Source organism: Trachinotus anak, unplaced genomic scaffold (genome assembly GCF_046630095.1).
Source record: "Trachinotus anak isolate AG129_WGS33_773 ecotype Australia unplaced genomic scaffold, CSIRO_AGI_Tana_v1 ptg000021l, whole genome shotgun sequence".
Taxonomy (NCBI): Eukaryota; Metazoa; Chordata; class Actinopteri; order Carangiformes; family Carangidae; genus Trachinotus; species Trachinotus anak.
In genome coordinates this window covers 7,381,423-7,402,836 of record NW_027273872.1, presented here as the reverse complement: position 1 = coordinate 7,402,836, position 21,414 = coordinate 7,381,423, and the positions used below count along the sequence as shown (strand labels likewise).

The 21,414-nt window shown below is 39.3% G+C and overlaps 1 protein-coding gene and 2 non-coding genes across 3 annotated transcripts in view; 1 reads left to right on the top strand and 2 right to left on the bottom strand.

Moving 5' to 3' along the window:
* Nucleotides 1–1,162: 1,162 nt before the first annotated feature.
* The window catches only part of pdgfc (platelet derived growth factor c), a 47,964-nt gene continuing 27,712 nt past the window's right edge, over nucleotides 1,163–21,414 (top strand). The window contains exon 1 of the mRNA XM_071457748.1: nucleotides 1,163–1,988. Within this exon, the coding sequence (XP_071313849.1) occupies nucleotides 1,811–1,988 (178 nt within the window). The 5' untranslated portion in view covers nucleotides 1,163–1,810. The remainder of the gene's footprint in view (nucleotides 1,989–21,414) is intronic.
* trnaa-agc (transfer RNA alanine (anticodon AGC)) lies at nucleotides 18,226–18,298 on the bottom strand. The gene has a single exon. It is a non-coding gene; the product is annotated as a tRNA-Ala (tRNA).
* Nucleotides 18,959–19,040, bottom strand: trnas-gcu (transfer RNA serine (anticodon GCU)). The gene has a single exon. It is a non-coding gene; the product is annotated as a tRNA-Ser (tRNA).

Here is a 21,414-nt window from a genome sequence, read left to right as displayed (position 1 = left end):
TTGCATCATATGTCTGGCTCAATGGGTTCAATATGTCTCCAGCTCTCCTTTGATTGTTGTGTCTGTGCTGCACCAGACTTGCCATATAGCAGGGGGATACACTGGTGGATTTTGCCAACAATAGGATGGGAGGAACCACATGAAACACAGTTGATGAGCTACAACAGTGTGCAGGGCAGGAAAGGAAATTGAGAACAGAAGGGAGTATTGTTTCAAGCGGTGTCTCTGCTTTGATATGACAAATTGAGAAGCCCTTAAACATTTCCTTCCACACAAACATTTAGGCAGAGTGCACAACAGCGTGTTAAAAAGTCCAGTGTGGGTACACATTAATCTTTCATTTGTGTGTGGGGAGAATGAATCCAGAGTTTAAACAATCGCTCCATGGTTAAAACAAGCTTACTTAGGCATATTTTCTTATGGAAACTTTCCTTTGAATCATAAAGGTCTTGATGTGAATATGCACTGTGGACTCCACTGTTTAACCAAGTATATGTTATAAATTTGATGGACCATGATGCACTGGGCAAAAAAAAAAAAAAAAAAAAAAAAATTGTAAGTGGGCCACAAAGGCCACAACATAACATGAGTCAAAAAAGAGTTATTTATGAACACAGTGGGAGTAACTGGTACACACACAGTAGCAAGAGGATTGTTGTGTTTAATTGTCTTAAGGCCAAATTATCACATCAGCCAAAACTACCTGGAAAAAGTTCCAGTTCTGTAAAAATCGCAGGGATGAACAGAAAATTAAATTATATCATATAAAAAATGATATGAATACAGATTTCTTCAGGCTGTTTTTGTGTGGAGCCATCTATAGAGAATGAAAAAAATACATATCTCCTCAGATTTAGTCTTAAAACTTCAGTGGCAGGTTTCAACAGTTGTTGCAAAGTTTTTCCAAAAAAGATAACTCCACTTTCATTAGATCTGTAAAATGGCTTAAATGTCATTTTCTGTTGTGGAGGAAATAGTCTGCAAAGTTGTAGCCTATTAAGACTATCTCCTTCATAACAGACTGTACCGAGCGTCTTTACTCTGTTATCTGTAGTCGCTGACACTTTTCCTGGAAACGTGTGAGACTGTTTGCAACAAGTGGAGCTGCATTTGCCAGTTTGTAACTCAAAGTGGGTGAAACACCTCCTTGGAGCGGGCAGCAACTGAACAGTTAACATCCCGGGGAGTTTCCTCGGCTGGGAAGTTGTACTTTATGTATAGCACCTGTTGTGCCGTCAGTTGGCAGTCTCCAAAAACCCAACCCCGGTCGCGCAGCGATATTTTATCTCGGTCTCCACCAAGTTATGACTCAAGACCTCGCCAGACAACAGAATCGTCTCGGTGTTGCGAATGGTTTCTGGGTACAGACTGTATCAAGTTGCTGGACTCTCTCGCTGTGTGTGAGCTTTTGTTGTAATGCGTAAAGATTTGCGAGGATTTATTCAGACGGAGTCAAGAAAGCACCGTGGACGCGCGCTTCAGCCAAAATGCATCTGTGCATTTCTAATGATCTCGTACCATAGATGATATGCGTGCGTAAGGACGATTTTTACAACTAATTCCAGGATTATAAATACTTGAAAACCACACTTTGTCCAACTCAAAATCCAACTTTCCACAGAGCCAACAGGTGCGCTCTTGCATTGCGCAGCAGCGGCAGGTCTGGAAGCTTTGGAAGAGGATCAGTCTTGATTTAGAAAGTAAAGATTTCACTTTGTCCGGGACTGATGATTAAGATTATGTGGATTCTACTCTGCTTTTATCCTCTCCAAATGTGTCCAAAGCAGCACTGGTGCCCTGTAAACGACGCATGTGTGTGGTGATACAAACCATCCCGTCTACAGCGCTTTGTGATCGCCATCCACCACTCATCCAAATGATCCTTCCATTATTATTCCTCCTTGCATCGCTTCTCCAACAGTATGGCTCGGAAGCTGAATCAAGTCATGTCAGCAAATTTCACCTTCCAAGTGTAAAGGAGCAAAACGGTGAGTTTTCAGCGTGTTTTTTTTTTTTTTTTTTCATCAGCAAAGTTTACTACATTGAACGTGGACTCTGGAGCTTGTGACACACGTCACTGGGCTTAAAGCCATTCTTTAAAAAAGGAACATCTTGCTTGAGTTTAAACTGCAATGAATGAGAGCGTTTCATTCAGTTCAAACAGCATTATCCGGGATAGGAAGTGCAAAATTACCTTTTTACCTTTAAAGTGTAGCCGTGTATGTTTAAGGGGGAAAACCCTCTGAAATTTCAGGTCCCCAGGGAGACGTTTTCCCTGTGATCATAAAAAGGGCTCCATTCATGCAGCAGTCGCCCCGGGCGTTGTAATTTGGTTACCCTCTGAGCTGCACTGAGCTGCACTATCACATGCAGAAATCCAGTTTTGTCAAAGTTTAATGACACGTCCAGGTAAGGCTGAACTTAATGATGGTCTGTGTCTATTTCTGCCTTGAGTCAATAATGACCCTCCAGTGATTTTTTTCCATCATGGCATTTTGGCAATCAAGTGGTTGTAGGGCGTGTGTAGTGGGAAGCCATCTTTCAAACCATAAATTAATTTAGTCTTATTTTCCACTGATTCATGTAGATTATTTTCTCTCGTCCTGCTGGAATTGTGTTTGTGCACTGGTCCTTTACTTTCACCCTCATAAGGTCTCTATCACAATTAGGTTTTTATAGAGCCTGCATATAATTTAAGAAGGCATTTAAGAACAACACCACCAAGTCAGGACATATTGGTACTAGAACAATGACAGTTTTGCCAAAATGAGTCCATCCTTAATTGGCATTTGATCAATCCTGTGCATATGAGCTTCTGAGGCAAAAGCAGTGAAATGTGAGTTTGAATATAGATGCATATTCAAGGGCCAGCTTCAGCTAACTCAACCCAAAGGTCAGAATTGGAGTAGTAGAATGTGTTTTGTATATTTGGACTGACATATTGTGAGAGTTTTTATCGACCAACATAAAGAGAAAACAGGACCTCACAGGGAGCAGTTCAAAGTGCCAACATGCCTGTGCCCTGCAGACGCTGCGCTGGTCAAAATTCATTCATTACTCAGTCTTCTATAGCCGCTGGGTTTGACTGGCCTTGTGCAAGGATATGCAGCGCTGACTTCACTACAGTAACAGTCAGGGCTGGGAAATCAGAGCCTCCCGTTGGGATCTCCAAGTTTAATCAGGACGGCTGAGAAAGGAAAACAACAGGGAGGAGGAGAGTGGAGGGAGACGGATGGAGGAGGTGGATGGTGAGGAGGAGGAGGAGGGGGGGAAGTGCAGGGGGAGAGATGTTAAACTGTCAAAGAACTCTTTAAAACAGCGGTCACACGTTGGCTGAGGCCGAGGCTGGCCAGGCTGTCTGTAACCTCTGACTGGAGTGTCTGAGCGCTCACCGTTCTGGCGTGCTTGATTGCTGATGCTCTGTGAGACAATTTGATATCGATCCGGGGGGACCAGAGGGAGCCAGACCTGTCTGGCATGTTTAGTAGTAGTTGCCTGGAGAGTTACAGTCCCTAGTGGTATTAAACTTTGCAAGTGGCTGCTGATGACTCCATAAGATATCAGAGGGGGCTGTCTTCCATTGAGGGCCGGTGCTGTGCAGAGGAGCTATCTGTCACCATAAATGACTTTGTCTGAAACGTCTCCAGACAAACAGAGTGGGCATGAACTCTGTAATGTAAATTTTGTGTGCTGTGGTCATAAATAATATGAACATTTCCTTCCTCCACCACTGAAGATTTTGTTACAATAACATGTAGCCTATTGCACATGTCATTTTCATGTGTTCACCACATGGCTATAAGGTTTCGTGGTTATTAAGAAAAACCAATGCTAAAAATTACATCTGCAGTTGCACCAACAAAAATGCCTTGTACAGTTTCAGAATTTGAATAGGGTTGAAGGAAAATGCATATACACATCCACCACGACTACCACCACAACCTCCGGTTGTCTCCCCAAGTTATTCGTCTGTTAGAAAAATCTTACCCAGATGATGTTATTTAGCTCATTTTCTCATGATGATTGGTTAAATGAGCTATTTGTATGTTTTGCTATTGCTACATAGCCAACATTAGCATTAACAGCTGTTTACTTACCAGTCTAGAGGTACGTTGTGAGGCGTCTCCAGTAGTAGGAAGCAGCTCTAGTGTTCAGGTCTTATGTCTCTTATCACGTCTTTTCTTTTGCTTAAGGTAGCACACTAAGCAGCTAACTCTGGCCCATCTCGTCACTTTCCAGTAGTGACTCACTGTATCCTCCAATCTGGCCTGAAGACAGAGCGCTGCTCAGAGGGTGTATTATAACCTATTGCCCTGGAAATGCAACAATGGCTAAAGCTCAATCAATCACCACCACCCACTCCCTGCAAGAAACCACTTTTGGAGACCAAGAATACTTAGAAATAGCCCCCTTAAAGTCCAAAAAGTTGTAATGTACATCACCATTCCCTAAACACCATATTTATACACAGCAAATTTGCACAAGCAAATATATTTTTTAAGAGACATAATGGCGCCTATGTTACTTTTTTTTAACAACATAAGAAAAATGTTATATTTAACATATCTGTGAATCTTTTCTTTTCCCTAGAATATTTGCTCCTGGAAATCAAAGCTGATGAACAGCTTTATGGTTTTGTTAACTCAAAACACTTTGGCTTTGGCTTTGTCTTCGTTAAAAAGTCATTGCTGAGCCAATCGCAATATTAGATATATTAATCCATATTTAACTAAAACTCCAATCTCTCTCTAACCTTATGAAAAGATATTAGTTGCCTAAAACTAACAACATGTGAGGGTGCAGGACATGGACCACCAACACACAGTGTGAAGGTCCTGTCCTTTCTTAGCTTGTCCATTCTGGACTGGAAAAAACAACGCCAGTGACTATTATCCAGGTACCATCATATTACTACCTGGCGTATTTGGAAAAGGGAATTAGTGCACAAATATTAAAGCAATATATATTGTAAGAAATAGGACTTTGATTTGTCATAAAACAACAGGAATTATAGTCTGTGCATTTGATATAGAGGCATAGAGCAAATAGACTCGGGCATATGACAATGAAACTACACTGCCTTGACTTCGAGCTTATTAACTAACAGCCTATATGAGCTTGTTTCATTACACTGAGATGGCCTTTGTTCATGCTACAGTGTTTACAATGACTTTTTCCATTAGGCTTTAATTTGCTGTTAGAGCTGCCAGTTGCATAAGACTGTACATCCAGCTGAAGATGCATTTTAGCTTCCCAATCACACAGGTCATCTCAGGGGACGCCTCTTCATATCACTTCTCTGAGTTAAGTGGTCTGGCTTCACTTTCCCGTAGAAGGCCATGTTTTCACTCCTACCTAGCCCACCCATGTGCACAGACCTAGGTCTTATTAGAAAAATCCGGCTGCAGATATTTGGAGGAGATGTGGATTACCTGCAGATATTGCCACATATCCCCCTCTGAGCGCCACTAGAGGAAGGTATGCACCGCTCTAGACCTGCCAATGATCACAGAGGCTGCTGTTCCGCTAAAGATTATGAGATTAGGGGGAGAACCCGGGTTATAAGGGTCATATGCCCAAGGGGGGAACATGTGCAGTTTTCCATGTATAGCCTACATACATGGAGGGTTGAAGATACAGAGTTGCATTGTGCATTCATTAGATTATGATGCAGACAAATAAGCAGTTTAGATGAGGGACTTAAAAACAGGAAAGAGACTGGGTGGCCTTGTTCGGGATCATGCCTGTTTCAGGTGTAATGGGAAGTGTACATCACCCATTCATTCACAGATGACTGGGAACAGTTGTTAATAGCACGCTTATAGGGTGGTGAAGTGGGAGGGGTTATTTTTGGTCACTGAGAGCTCCACAAGTAAAAGTCAACGTTAGGTGACTGACAGGTGAAGCATGTCTAAGGCTTGTTTAGGTTTGAGATTATCCTGTTTGAATGTTTGAAGATTAGCAACTGGATTAGAAAATATCTGGTTCTTTGATAAAAAAAAAAAGTTAAAAGTAAAGTGTACAAGCCTGTATACATAAAAGCTGAAAGGTAGAAATCAACTACAGGCCTCAAGAAGCATTTTGGTGAAAACGGTCTACAATCACAGTTTAAAATTCTGTTGGGTAATCGGCTGATGGCTAAATATTCTTGTTCACAGACGCCTGATGATGCATCCATCAGTTTAAATCAGTTCACGTTTTGATTTTTGATTTCCATTCAGCAACTGTGGTGCAGTTTTTTGTTTACAGTTGCAATGACAGAACATTCTGGATTAGTTCTAAAAAAAAATAGCGGCTGAAGCTCATGGGTATTGTAGGATTAGAGCCATAATATAAACCTATATAATTAAAAGACTTTGTCTCTATTGTTATAAGAAAACATTTGAATGGTAATTTAGACTCCTCCAACTTCACTAGTTTGACATTTTAGCTCTAAAGTGTTTTGGGAAACAAAATCTCTCACACATAGTTCAGAAGCATCATGATCTTTTTTCTCCTTATCAGCCAATTGTTACCAAATCTGTCCTGACTAGACCAAACATAGTGGTTTATATCGGTTCAAGCCTCTTCTACTGGCAGCTTCAAGTGTGGCCAGCTGTTATTCAAGTTTCCACTGTGTTACTTTAAGTGGTTTCCATAGTGCTTAACTCTGTGTTTTAATTTGAAATTACGACACGGCTCTTAAACCGGTGAAACAAAACTAGCTGGTCTTGGAATCTCCATTGATTCTTTAATACAGGTCAGATGTTTCCTGAGCCTGCCTCCCTGGGAAAGCTTGTTTCCACTTAGGAGAAGCTGTGCTTTGATGGATATGCTTGAATGAATGAATGTAGCACTATGCAGTTAATCATTGTAGTGGGCAGTGCAATAGCAACCGGTATGCTTGGCTGAATTAAAACCATCAAAGAAAATGGATGGCTTGAATGTTCAATGAACTCAGCGAGAAGCAAAGAGGGCAACAATTACACTGAGTATATCACTATTGTCAGATGAAAACCACATATATAAAGAGAGGTTTGTCAGGATGGTTAAGATGATTTCTCATTGTAGAATCAAAGTCAATGTAGTTTTTAATTTGAACAATGGATTTCCAACTGGTTTTATGGGCCCGTCCATCCTGACAGTCTTCAAACACATCAGCTCCCATGTAAACATTCAGTTTAAGTAAGAAAAAGAAAATCCCTAAATCTGCAGTCAAGTGATTTTTTCCATGATAGCGGCAGTACAACCCCTCATCTACTGAATACAGGCATGTCTATGTCTCCTGGCAGGAGGAGTTTTTTTCCCCTCTACATCTCACTCCAGAGAGGGGGACCCTGGATAACAGTGTCTATGTTTTCCCTGTCAGCACTATTTGAACATGGAGTGCTGTATTTGGCAAGCAAAGCATGCCACCGCCTGCCTGCTGTTTGTCATTTTGGGCAGAGAAAGCACTGTCTCCGCCACCACCTCAAGCAGCCAAGGGACTTTTCAAGGGATCTGGGTCACAGGTTTAGGTTTTGCTGATGGAGAAATGCTCTCTCCAGACCCAGTCTGTTTGAATCAATGTTCGTGAAGTTTATTTACACACACTGCCTTTGCTAGTGATGGTCTGATGAGGTCAAAAAAGTAGTATACCTTGGTCTTCAAAAAGTGGATGAGCATGATGTGTTAAACCTGCAATAATAGATGTGTTTGACCACTTGGGGGCAGCACAATAAACTGTGCATACAATGACATATTATTACCTCATAAATCTGATATGGCAAACATGTTAGCAAAGAGTTTATATATCCAACATCAACATTTGTATTTATTTAGAGTCGTTGCTTATTTGATAGTTTTAAGTGCAACATGAATTTTACCTTTAGTTCAATTTTGGGCTAAATCAACATTTTAATCTTCAGCTGCTAAATGCTCCACCATGTTTACCAGCTACTTGCTATCATGGTCTTTCCGCTGTTTCCGCTGCAGTGCACACCAGGCAGCATGTGGTGGATCTATCAGTGCTTTTTCACTGAAACAACCACCACTAAAACAAACAAACAAAAAAAAAACACTTTCTTATTATATGTAGCTATTATACAATGAAGTTATAAAAACTGATTCACTTTCAAGCGACATTCCACCCTGATCAACCATTTTTAAGTATGAAAGATTCATGTCTGCTTGGTGTCTGTTGTCATCTTGGAATCACCTCAGTTTCAACCGATTTCAATGGTGACAATTTCTTATGATGGAAAAAAAATATCACAAGTCCAATAACAATGTTATGGGTTTCTCCTCTCAGTTTGCAACCTATACACATGATCCATAGGCTCCAAAATGGATGTGCCATTTTTGTGTATCAAACCAGTCATACTGTAAACAAAACAGGTGTCCAACAGTTAGTGTTGTATTAGCCACCAACAGACAGCCTCAGCTAGTATCACAGCTTTCTTGGTTTAACAGTGAACTGATATGAATAAAACCTAGATTAACTAATTGAAAACAACTGTAATAGCTGGGGATGCTTGAGCACCTGTCCCTTTGCTATTGCTATAAGTGGATAATTTTTTATTATTTATTTATTTATTTCAAAGCCTCGTCCTTATCAAGAAGAACATTTAACAATTAATAATGATTTAGGAATAAATAAAACATCCGTTTACGTCATGTGATGACCTTTCACCAGAGGTCATTCGTGACGTGCCCTAACGGACTTTCAGCTAGCTGCAGCTCAGGAGGCTGCTGACAGACCCAAACAGGAGAAATAGGCCAACTGGTATTTTCATTTTTTCTTTTTTTTCCCGAAGGAGGAATTTCAGCTGCCGGTAAGTGGGGTTTGCAGTGGTATTTTTGAGCGTTGTTTTGGTGTATTTTACGAGACAAAGTGAGGGAGTTTGTGTGTATTTGCACTTTTCACTGAACAAGCAGCCGTTAGCCGTTAGCCGTTAGCCGCTAGCTAAAGACACAGCTGTTCTGCCGGGGGAAAAAGAAAGAGCAGGGTTCACGGCGGCCTTGTTTCTCTGTCTGTATTGTCTTAGTCACTTTCTTTTTTTATGAGCGAATTGTATTCATGTCCACAGTTTCAAAGAATGTCAACATTTAATACGTTTCCTGCCTTGCTTAAAGTGGGTTGTCAGAAATACTCAAACAAATTGAATGGAAACATAAATACATTATTGTGATATTGATTACCTTATTTATATCTAGAAATGAATAAGAAGGGCAGGTTCTGAGTAAGCACTGTGCCTGTGGAGCAAACATGTGGCCTCAGTTGATTTGGGAAAACGGTGTGATATGTCACACAATGCTCGTCCACTCATCGGAAGGACGTTGGTTCGATTCTCGGCTCCTCCAGTCTGCATGTCAAAGTGCCCTTGGGCAATATACTAATCCCCAAATTGCCCCTGATGTGCTATTTGTGTTTGGGTGTGTGGAAAAAGCTCTGTATGAATGTGTGAGTGGTCCTGACTGCAGTGGTCCTGGTAAATAGCTGGGCAGTATTTCTCAGGTAGATTTGCTAGTTTGGAGGACAGAATAACATCTAATCCTGTCCCCTTATTGGTACGATCAGTATTACTCTGTGACGTTTAATAGGTGATAATCAATGATGTAGTATAATGCAGTTTGTTGTAAGATTCCTTGTTACATTCTGTTTGAGAATGGGTTGCAATGATTCAGCAGTTTATGCTGTAAATGATATTGGTGTAAGTTCCATGTGCCTCATTTTAACTTTGAGCACCTGCCTCTCTAAAGAGCTCTGCATGGCCCTGTAACTGAGAACCACAGATAATACTCCAACAAACGTAATTTGGAGAGTAGATTAAAGATGTCTGTAAATATCAGCTTGGTCACAGATCTGACAGTTAAACTGCTGATATAGTGGTTGCTACTAGCAACAGGAGGGTCACAGGGTTCGATTATGAAGCAAGTAACCTTGCAAGAAACTGAGACATCATACATTTCCTTGTGAATAAATCATATCCATATCTCAGTAGCTATTACTGAAGTGTTAAAAGCAAAATACTAAACCCTAAGCTTTTGAGTGTCCAGTCTCATAAGTTCAGTGAGTGTACTTGCAGCTCCCAGGTGTGTCTGAAATTGTCTGAATAGAAATCAGGGTGTTGGTGAGGAAACGCATTCACGCTCAGCAAACATTGCTGGATAACTAATATCTTTAAATAATAGCTTTGATGTGGCAGTGTGCTTTTCCTCTTTGACTTTCTTATCAGTTCAGCATCTGTAGTGGTCTCATTGTCCTGCCTCCGTCTGCTGCTCTCTAATGAGAAGCATTCTTTCTGTAATATTAGCAGTTTGCAGATAAGGATTGTCAGCCAGTTACACCATCAGCTTGGCAATATCATCAAATGTTTGGCTTTGACAACATTTCATTGCAAATGCTTGTTGTGGAAGCCAACATTTCATTGGCAGTTGTAAAGATTTTATATTACCACTCTTCCTCAGAAGCAAAATAAATACAGATAACATTTCTATCGTGTTTTTTCCTTATCTATGTAATGAAATTACTCAAATTGAAAAGCAATTTAGCTTCCTTAGCAGAAAGACTTGGTGAATGTTATCAGCTGCCTCTGCACAATGACTCAAGTAGCCGCAGTCTGACAAGCTGGCACAGAGCAAAGCAGCGCCACATGAAGCAGCCTGAATAAAACAAAGCAAAAAAAGAGGGAGCAATTGTGACTGAAGTGCATACCTCTGAGACTCCCAGAGCTGAAAAATGTACAGTTTATAAATTTAGACTTCTAAACAAGGCACTGTAAATAGTCCCAATGCTAACATTGATTCTGGCCGACAGAGGAAAGAGTCTGCCTGGTGCAGTCTAAACATGAAGGGTGGAGTATGTCTGCCTTAAGTCAAGATTACTTGTCCGAGCAAATACCTGTCATTCACTGAGGCAGCATCGTTTCCTTAGCTCCCTTTGCTTTTTACTTGGCTGATTGTTGTCTTGACCTACTGTTTAATGGCTCACACTGACACATTGATGCCCTGGGTCAAAACCCATTCACAAAGATAGGTGGGCTCACTTTCTTCGCAGCTCTTAAGGACTTAAGGGTCATGAAACTTTGTCAAAACATAAAAGACTTGACTTTTTTATTCAAAAACCGAAAATTTATAAAATAGCATAGCATCACAAAGCATATTCAGCATGACATATCACTTTTCCATGGCTTTGTATACTTAAATTAGATAAATTAGATTCCTACAGGTGAATAAGTTAAAAAAAAATAACCAAAAGATATCACCATGAAACTTCCACAGTTGATTACTGACATTAAGAAAATTTTTTGTAATTCTGAAATGTTCTGTTTAAATATGCAAATGAGGCACTTCCTAATTAAATATGTGCTAATTTGCATACATTTCTAGAACAGAAATCTGAACATCGGATAAAGGCGGGATAAAAATTTTGTTTCATTTTGTTGACGTATTAAGGTCAAAGATTTTTACAGAGCGGATTTTGGATATCTCTTTTTATCGCTCCATGAATCAGAAAATAAAGTAAAGATCCATTTTCACCATGTTTTTATGGATAAAATGTTCTATAAATCAGGTTATGAATAATGTATGAACAAACATCACTGTAAAAACCTCAGATAGGAATATAACCTCTGGCTCAGCGTATAAGAAAAAGTAATTTTGAGAAAATGGCCTATAAAGATAATTTTGATTGTAAACCTAATAATATTATGCAGGAGTGAGTGAGATTCACAGCAATACCTGACCAGACAATGATCACGCTACTGCATGTTGAATGCTGGAGAGTTTAAGTGAAATTTACAGATGCAAATATACAAAGTGTAGTAAAATAAACACCTAAGTGTGTATTTTGGACAATTTCTCTCCACTGGGCTGAAAGGAAAAATGAAATGGAAGCAAAATAGCCCAAAATCTCAAAGTTGACCCATTTAAAAATAAAAAATAAAACAATAAAAAAAAAACCAAAACAATGTTTTTTTTTGCTGTGTCAATGGGGTTCATCAGAATTTGAGTAACACACTGGTAATTTATCTGCATTTTCAGTGAAAACTGAGCATGTCAAGGCAAGCAAATGTATGTATCTCCTAAACTATGTAGCATAATAGTATGAAAAAAGAGGTGCTCTGAAAGGTTGTTTGATCTACTGTAAATGCTGGCAAAAGTATTTCAGTCTTGTTGTTACAAAACCGATTCCCTCTAATGCAAAAGCCTCCATTGATAAAACATTTGGATCAGCTTGAGGCTGCAAGGTTTTGAAACATTGCCAGTACGGTACTGTTTTCATACAGACCTCAGTTGTCCTGTGAGTATTGGTTGTCTTATGGCAACTGGAATTCCAGTTGGACTTAAAATCTTGGCAGTGAGATGAGTTGACCTTGGTTACCGTCTCTGGAGGGCATGTCTGCATAGCTTGGCAGATGTCATCACCTCCCATCAGAGAGGTATTTCAAAGTGTCCTGTAATGACTCTACTCTTCAATTCACTGGGCGTCATAGGCATCACCTTGCAGTTGACTGACAGGGAGCCTGACCCAGAGCAAGTTCTGAAGAATCCCACAGCTGTGCCTTTTATGATAGAACAGTTTCTTGGTAAAAGTGAAAGAGAAAACAAGAAAACAGTTTTCTGTCTATATAAAATACAGAGTTGTTAGCAAGGAAGATGTAAGAAACAAATCTGGAGATAAGTTCTAATTGATTAGCAAAAGGTTGCTGACTACTATACAAATTAACTGAGTACTGCTGTACTAATCAACCAGTATCTCATGAGCAACACACTGGCCACGTTCTTAATGAATCATCCCCAATTTGCTCTCAATCAGGTGCTGAATAAAACTTAATCAATAACCAATCATCATCTCCCTATTATGTGTGCATATTTGTCACTATTTGTTTTAACTGGCACTACACAATATTGCATGAATGGCAATAATTAAATACATAAAATTACTTGTGATCTTCCAGACATTAATTCATTAATTATGAATCCACATCATGGCAACACACAAAACATTCATTTAATATATTAATTATTGTAACAATAAAATGACACAAAACTTATTTCAATCTGTTGTTGTTTGGTTGAATTGCACATTTATGTTGGATTCCTGCAATATTTTTGTCCACAGAAACACTGTAGACAATGTAGCCGCCCTGCCTCAGAGGTCACGATGTGCAGACACAGCATTGTGGCAGAAACACACTCAACTGGTTTCCCTTTGTCTCCCTTCCTCTTCATTATGATATGAAGGCTTCCTCGCGTGTGCGAAACTGAGCTACTGGATTCATCTGATATGGCAGAGACATTTCATGGTTATCAAGCACCGTCATTAAGCGTGCTAATTTTAGAAAGCAGCAATGGGAGTTACTGATGTGTGAACAGCCTCATACAGTTTAGAAGACATATTGGACACCTCAGTACAGAAATGATGTGAAATCCTATTTCAGCAGTTGAATGGAGAATTGAATATATAGTTACAGCTTTTTACTGACTTACAAACAGTATTGTGCAAACAGAAAGTAGCAACTGTACTCACAGAAAATGTATTAGGGGAAGATTAAATGCTTAAAGCCCAGATAATTAGCTTTATCACTAACACAAAGAATGCCAAAACATGTGTAAAGCCACTTGTATTCTGTACTGTAACTGAATGGACTTAGTGTGTTACTGCTCAGGTTTTTTGCTCCATCAGACCTTAACACACTAAGGACTTACAGGGTGTTATAGATGGTGACTTGTTTGCCAGGCGACATGTTGGTTTATTTCTCACTATATATACTGTCAAATAATATTTTGGACTTGCAAGTCCTTGTTGAAATTGCACACCTCATGTCTGTAGAAAAAAATAATGCAGGTAAATGTTAGTAAAAGTAACTTGAAAGATGGCCAGTGCACTCAGCTTTCCAGTTGTTTGCTTTACAGTTACTGTACACTGTACCAATAAGATCTTGATTATTCACCAAATTTTTCTCAGCAGATCTTTGCATTGGCGACAGCTGATTGCAGTGTTTTACTCGACACCACTGGGACATCAGGCTGGCTGGCTTTCCTTGCTAGAGCTCATTATGCCTTGCTGAACACATCTTAACAAAATTGCCTTTTCTCTCCATGTATTGCTCATGTGGCGTGCGGCGCATCCTTAAGATGCAGCAGCCCTCAAATATTCATCCCTCCAATGTTTATATGGACAGATTTTTCCTGCTTTCAGTTCCTATTACCTAAAATACTTACAATACTAACTCATATGTCATACATGCTGCTGGAAATCAAACTACCACTATGTCTTCTTTATGTGAGAAAGGAACCAGAAGCTATTAAATGGAGATGTGAAATATCCCAGCTCTAATGCATTTAGGAGGGGAAATAAAAAACACACCTGTCCCAGTAATCATCGGTGCCGCGCCGTCCCATGCTGGCTGGATTATGTCACCTAGCACATGGTGAGATGTGATATACGACGCTATGCCAGTGGCATACAGAGACGGTAACCCAATCACACATACTATTTTGAGAATGTATGGCTTTTCCCAAAGCACAAATAGGTTTTCGGTGCAGACTGGATACGCTCTGCCGCGGCATGCTTACACTTGGATCCCCAAGGGAGGGTATCCATTTCTACAGCCAAAATGGAATGAAAATGCACATTAGCTATTAGGTCTTATGACTTACTGGGATGATTTCACCAACTGTGTGTGTGCATGTTTGTGTGGAGCTGTCTGCACACTGAACATGATCTTGCAGCAATCTCCATTTCATAAAATAAGAGTAAAATTACACCTTCCTTAAACCAGCTCCTTGGTAATACAGGCTTGTTCTGCAGCTCTAGAAAATGTTTTGTCTTGGAGACACAGGTTAAAACCCTGTCACCTGTAGCTTCTGTTGGTGATCTGGAATTTTACTCTCCTGTATCACTTTTTACTCTGTTCTAACACTCATATATTGTCATAGCAAAGGTAACAGTGGACATGCGTCGAAATCCATTCAATTATTGTTTTTTTTTTTTTTTTTGGTTAGTTGGGGTGTACATAATATCCTGACACTGGACATGGCCTTTTCTGTTCCATTCACCGTTGTTGACTGAGGAAACTGTTGTGATGAATATGATACATTGTGCAATCTTTAACTTTGTGGCAGTGTGAGGAGCTGTCCTTGTCCTGCAAAAAAATAACTTGGCACTGACACTGACTGACTTACTGGAAAAGTGCACTGTATTCGTTCAACAGCCCTGAGGTGAAACACACAGACTCTTCCAGTAAGTCAATAAGAGATGCCCAGTTATTTTTCACATTTGGTTCTCTTGTTACTTGGACATCAAGTTGAACGCTGAAGTAGCAACACTGTGCCAGTGTGAGTAGCTGATTTGTCTCTGCACACGCTGCCATGCATACTTGATGATTGAAAGGGAATCTGATGCTGGTTGTGGTTAGACAGTTGGTGCAGAGGTGTGGAGAGGAAAAGGCTTAATGCCCAGATGTTACGTGGTTCAGTACCAGTTGAGGCATACAGCTTATGACAAATTCAGTCATGTGGTGAAAACATAGGCAAGTTTATAGAGGATCTGAAATTACACAGGGACTAGATGGTGTAATCAGAGGATGTCAAACAAGCTTAGAACTGGAAGTAATGTGATGTATTCCAACTGGTTGTTCGTTTTTTTATCCATGGTTGTGCCATTGCACCATGGAAACCTAGGGTAGTATGTAGTAATGTAGTAGGAAGTAGTATTGGGGATACTGTAATTTACCACTATTTAGGTCTTTTCGACTGTACTGTTCACAGACAAATAATAGTAAATGGAGAATCTTAATCCTGGAGGGCTTGGCATTTCTTGAAGCAGACATTTAAACTTGTTGTAACAGGAAAAGCACAGGTGTAACTCATAACCTTAATTATGGCTCTGCTCCATTTAGGTGTGCCAGTAAGCTGTGCCAAGGGACCAGAATGTGCAATACAAAGGCCCCTGAACTGGCCCAAGTAAACGCAGTGCAGCCTTTATTTGTGTTATAAAGTAGACCTGTGATTGACAGGTGAAAATGCCCAGGTAGAGACAAGTGTCTGTTAACCCTAGAAAAATCCAAAAGTGTCTAAAAGGATGTTGTGTAAATTGAAGACCTTTAGTCTTGAATGTAGTTAAAGATAGTGTTTTTAGTCTGGAATGAGGGTGGAGTGAATTTGTATATCCGTCCAGAAGATAATTAACATGACATAAACTGGGCAGCTCGCCACAAAAGTCAGTAATAGACATTAGGAAAAGGAAAGCATTATTTATTGGTGATTTCACTGTGTTTTCCGACTTGACACATTTGCTGTATGTTAATGTGTACATTGAACATACTGCTCCTGTCTTACACTGTGTGTTACACTGTTCTGTCAGCAGTTTGATGTTAAATCACAGCTGTGGAACATAATGGTGTACACACGGGCAATTTAACTTTCGCTGTTTCTGACATGCTGCTCAATTGTGTTGTAATCTTAAGTTAGGTTTTGTAGTGAGTGTTTACACAAGGCCCACACTAAGCTGGCAAAATTGAAAAACATATATTTGGCCTCACATTCACAATAAATGAAACCATTTTTCACATTTGACATTGGTGCTTTGTAAAAATTATATCCAGAGTGGATCAGTCTACAATTGATGGCATTGTGGTGTACAAAGCTTTAATCACTCACTTAACATTTCTGTCAGTATTAATGCATCAGTGTACACAGTGAACAACAGCTGTTGACTTTTTGAGTGATACTTAAACACCAAAAAAATAAGATCAGAAAAACACCTGATTCAGTGTTTCTCAAACATGCAATAACTGATTAGATTAAATAATAGACATATGTAGGTTTTTCTCCATATTACCATTTTAATATTTTACTGCCACTACTAAAAATGCTCTTCATAGATTGTGTGATAATAGCTTGAAGGATGCCTTCTGAATGAGTAATCCCGAGAGACTCTGTAAGAAGAGTATGACAGGTTACCCACTAGTTAGTAGAGGAGGTGTTACAATCCCCTCTTCCTCCGTCTCACCCTACTCGCTCCACATTTTACATCTGTTCAGCAGCCTCTAATTAGGGCTTTTACAGACAACAGCATTAAAATGTCCCAGAATCATGCCAGCTAATGAGATGCCATTGACAAGGCAGATCTTTCATGCACGTTTTTTTCAAACTCATTTCTTCCTTGACAGCCAAGTTTGTTCGCACTTTGTTTCCCTTCACACCTGTTGACAGGCCTTAACTGAGATTTGAAGTGAGTTAGATTGTTTTTGGCGTAGTTTGCAACATCGGATGCTTGTGTTGAAGGATTTTCTTAGGCACATCATTGACACGTTTCCATGCATGCTGTGGACATGAAACATTTTTCACCACTCTGTTGCTGCCAGGATGTCTATTATGTTGAACAGAGATAGTTCAGCACTCTGCTCTTGCAAAGCATTGTTCTTTACAGATACAGAAGAGAACAATGCACTTAAAGTCCACATTAGTTCCACATACCCTAATTTTTGTTTTACATGCCATTACATTCCAAAGAGTTCAATGGAGCATATTAGGAAATTCCAAAACACAAACATTGTGCGACTAAATATATTTTCGAAAAAGACAGATATTAATGAGACCAATGTCCAACTTGAATTCACAATAACATGGTCTTGCATCATTAAAACATCATCATTCAATATGTACCTCCCATTTTAAAATGCCCTCAAAAATGACTGATTGTGAAAAGAATCAAACAAATGATGAAGCATCAAAGACCACCATATAAACATAATTTATGAGAGATTCATTTGTTTTTGGGTACATGAAAAAGAGGATTGTCTTCATTCACTGCCAAATCTGGCTTAATGTTAGTCGGGTGTGGGTTAAGGTAACTATGACTTCTTTTTATCCCTCCTTTCACAGCTGTGGCTGTAATAATGGGATGGAATATTAATAACATATCTATTCACAACACAAGTGAATCACAAATCTTAAGTGTTTATAACAATAAATATCCCATCTCTAGTATCTACGAACAAGCACCGTCACATTTTCAGAATTTTGGCACTGAGGTGGCACCAAATTATTGGGTCTCATGACATCCTTTGGTCAGGAATTAGCTCGGATGGTAGAGCATGTTGCAAAGCGAAAAGACATTTTTTTCTCCACCCTGAAAACTGGACAGTAATCTGAAGTAAGCGTTCAAACCACTGGTCTGATTTTGGTACAATAGCTATGGAGAACCAAATGTTGATCATCATAGGAAATGACAAAACAATAAATTGCTTCAAGAACTGGAGAATGTGGGCATCGATCCCACTACCTCTCGCATGCTAAGCGAGCGCTCTACCATTTGAGCTAATTCCCCTGTAGGAAGGCATTGTATGTAATGCAGCATCAGCCAAGTATCTAGAAAAATGACCCCTTCTCAGCCCTTAAAAACAGAATAATCTTAAATCAGCTTTCAAACCACTGGTTTACTTTCAGGTGCATTTTTGAACAGCACATTTGTACTGTTTAACTTGCAAATGTCATAGGAAATGACAAAATAATTGCTGCAATGATAAATTTCCAGATATATATATCATAACTTTGTTCCGGACTATCATAAACCTCTGAGTAGTGTTCATGTGCCTGATAAGTGTTAAAACCTGTTGATATTTAAATTTAAACTGGAGTATCAGGATTGCATTTTATTGTTACCTGAGATAAAGTACTTACTTATTTTGTCCATTAGTCTGGTGTGGAGAGCCTCACTTTGCACACACTGCCTCATCTTCAAGAGAGGACTTCGAGGCTAAAGTGTACTGGAGAATGTGAGCATCGATCCCACTACCTCTCGCATGCTAAGCGAGCGCTCTACCATTTGAGCTAATTCCCCTATGATCAACTACTTCTCATTGGCTCTGACAGTTTTTTTCCTAGCACATGTGACAATGTATCAATGAGGAAGAGAGCATTTGGGTTAGAAACTTATCTTGTCCTGAAGGGAATTGTTATGAATGGCACTCTAAAGAAAATTGCATCTCGACGAGGATGGGATTCGAACCCACGCGTGCAGAGCACAATGGATTAGCAGTCCATCGCCTTAACCACTCGGCCACCTCGTCTGCTCAGTTGTGCTTGTCTAAGGAAATCTCGTCTGGGCAGTAAACCCGGGAGACGTGCCTTGATTTTTTTACATAAAAATTATGAAATGTCATAACAACAACAACAATAAATGGCTATTGTAACCAAACAAAAGTATATATAAAAGACACATAATTAGTAATTCGTTAGTTTACTGTTGTTGAGCAAGATACTTAAAAATATAAATCACTACGCTACTTATTAGTTATTATTAAAAGTAACTACATTGATTCACTATTTACTCATCAATAGAGTTGTTTTCTAGTCCACAGTCGAAGTTATCAGAGCTTTTTTGCTGAAAACCGCTGCTGATGTTGAGTAGAGAAGTGAAAACAAAACAATGAGTTAGAGATGCTGAAATGCTGTGTAGAGTTCAGGGGAACTGCATGTTAATTCTGTTACAAGTGACACCTTTCACATTACACGAAGTAATTTGATCCAATTTTGATGCACAGAAAATGTTGATTTGAGCAGCTCCCCAGTACAAAACTGCTAATATTAACATAATGATACGTAAGAAAACATTTATTCTTGGTGGTCTAATTTACAGCAACTTTTTCCTTATAGTTTACCCAACAATTGGCTAATCAGCAAAGCATTAGTGATTTCGCATAAACTAACTCTGCAGTTCCTCATACACATGCTAATTAGGGGTTACTGTAAAAGCCACAGCTAGTGATTGCTTGGCTCAGGAAATTAATTGTAAAGTTTTAGTGAGAAGTATTTTGATCTAGACTATATACAAGCACTGGAGAGAAAGGCATGTGTTTTGTAACCATTTATCTCAGGAGGTAATTACACAGGCATTGTTCCTTAAAGCAGCTTCATGAATATTCATTGTTTCCAAAGACAAAATAAGGCTTTTAGTGGCTGGCGGTGTTCTTCCATTTCGTGTTTTTGTGTCTGTGATAAGGATTGCATCCAACAGCGGGGTTATGTTTAGAGGCAAATGGACTCAGATGATTGAAAGGCCTTTTTATGAGCAGTCAGAGAGGAGCGCTCGGAGGCCTTTCGTCAAACAGGGGACAGTCAGAGGTTTAATGACCTGTATAGTCAATTACAAAGGCAAACTGGGTGCTAAGTGCTTAGTATCTCCATTTATTTGTCATTTCTTAAAACATGCCCCTTAAAACAAGCACATAAAAATGAGTCCCACTGAGTCTGATGATGTCACAGCAAGACGATCTTAGTCATAGTCAACTGAAGGTCAAACAAGGGTTACTGGCAGTTTAGGTGCATAAAAGCACTTAATAAAACTCACCCTGTGCAATGAGGGCCTGATGGTTTGATAAGCTGCAATTACATCTAGAGAGCAACTGATTAAATAAAACACCACTGAGTTTACTAGATGTGAGTAAATCATAATCACATTCCTCTTTCAATTACAGCTGCAGGTTTTTAATTTATTTTATTTTATTTATTTTTTAATCTGTTTTTATGAGGCTGACTTGTTTTCATATGAGAATTGCTACAGTTTGCCTTGATAATTTACTTGCAATTAGCCTGCAAAAACAGACAATGTGTCAGTCGAAGGTCCAGCTGCGATTAAATATGAAATCCAGAGCCTCATGTGGTGTTCAGTGAGCGAATCACATAGTGAAATTCCATCTTATATTTCAGAAGACCGTGGTCAGACTATCAGACTTAATCTGCATTTTGTTTCACTTTTTGCTCTCACAATCACTCTGGGCTGACAAATTCATCCCATCAACGTAATTTAAGATGGCACAAAAGCTGCCATTAAAGGTTGCCATGAGCAGTTAATGTTTGTTAACGTGAGTGAACACATAACAACTTGCATAGCTGTGATGATCTTACCCAGGCTTACCCAGGCTTACCCAGGTCATTTTACTGTGGATATTTTGCATAAATTTAGCTAGGTAGCTGGCTATGTAGGAAGACCTACCAGACCTATATGAATTACAGATTTGAATTGGAGAGTGGAGCCAGTTATTCTGTTTGCATTTCATACTGCTGACATTCTGATGTAATATTTTCATAACCTCATACTGTTCACATTTGATAACACTGCTAAGACCGGTAAGAAAGGCAGATGGAGAGGCAATTCATCAAAAGATTTAGAGTTTTAGAGTTTTGCTTTTTGTGAGTTTGTTTTCAAAGACTGTAAACTACACCTCTATGTAACTCTTTAAACTGTGCTGCCAAAATGATTGAAATACAAATCCTGTGGAAACCCTTGGATGAATGGATCCATAGAGAGCTACTCTGTGAGCAACGTTGCAATTATACAATAATTGTATTCCCCTCTTACAGGAATTAACCTGGAGACACTAAGTCACTGCCCACGCTTACATTCATTTCCCCTCAGAAACATCAATTTTCCCATTTTCTAAT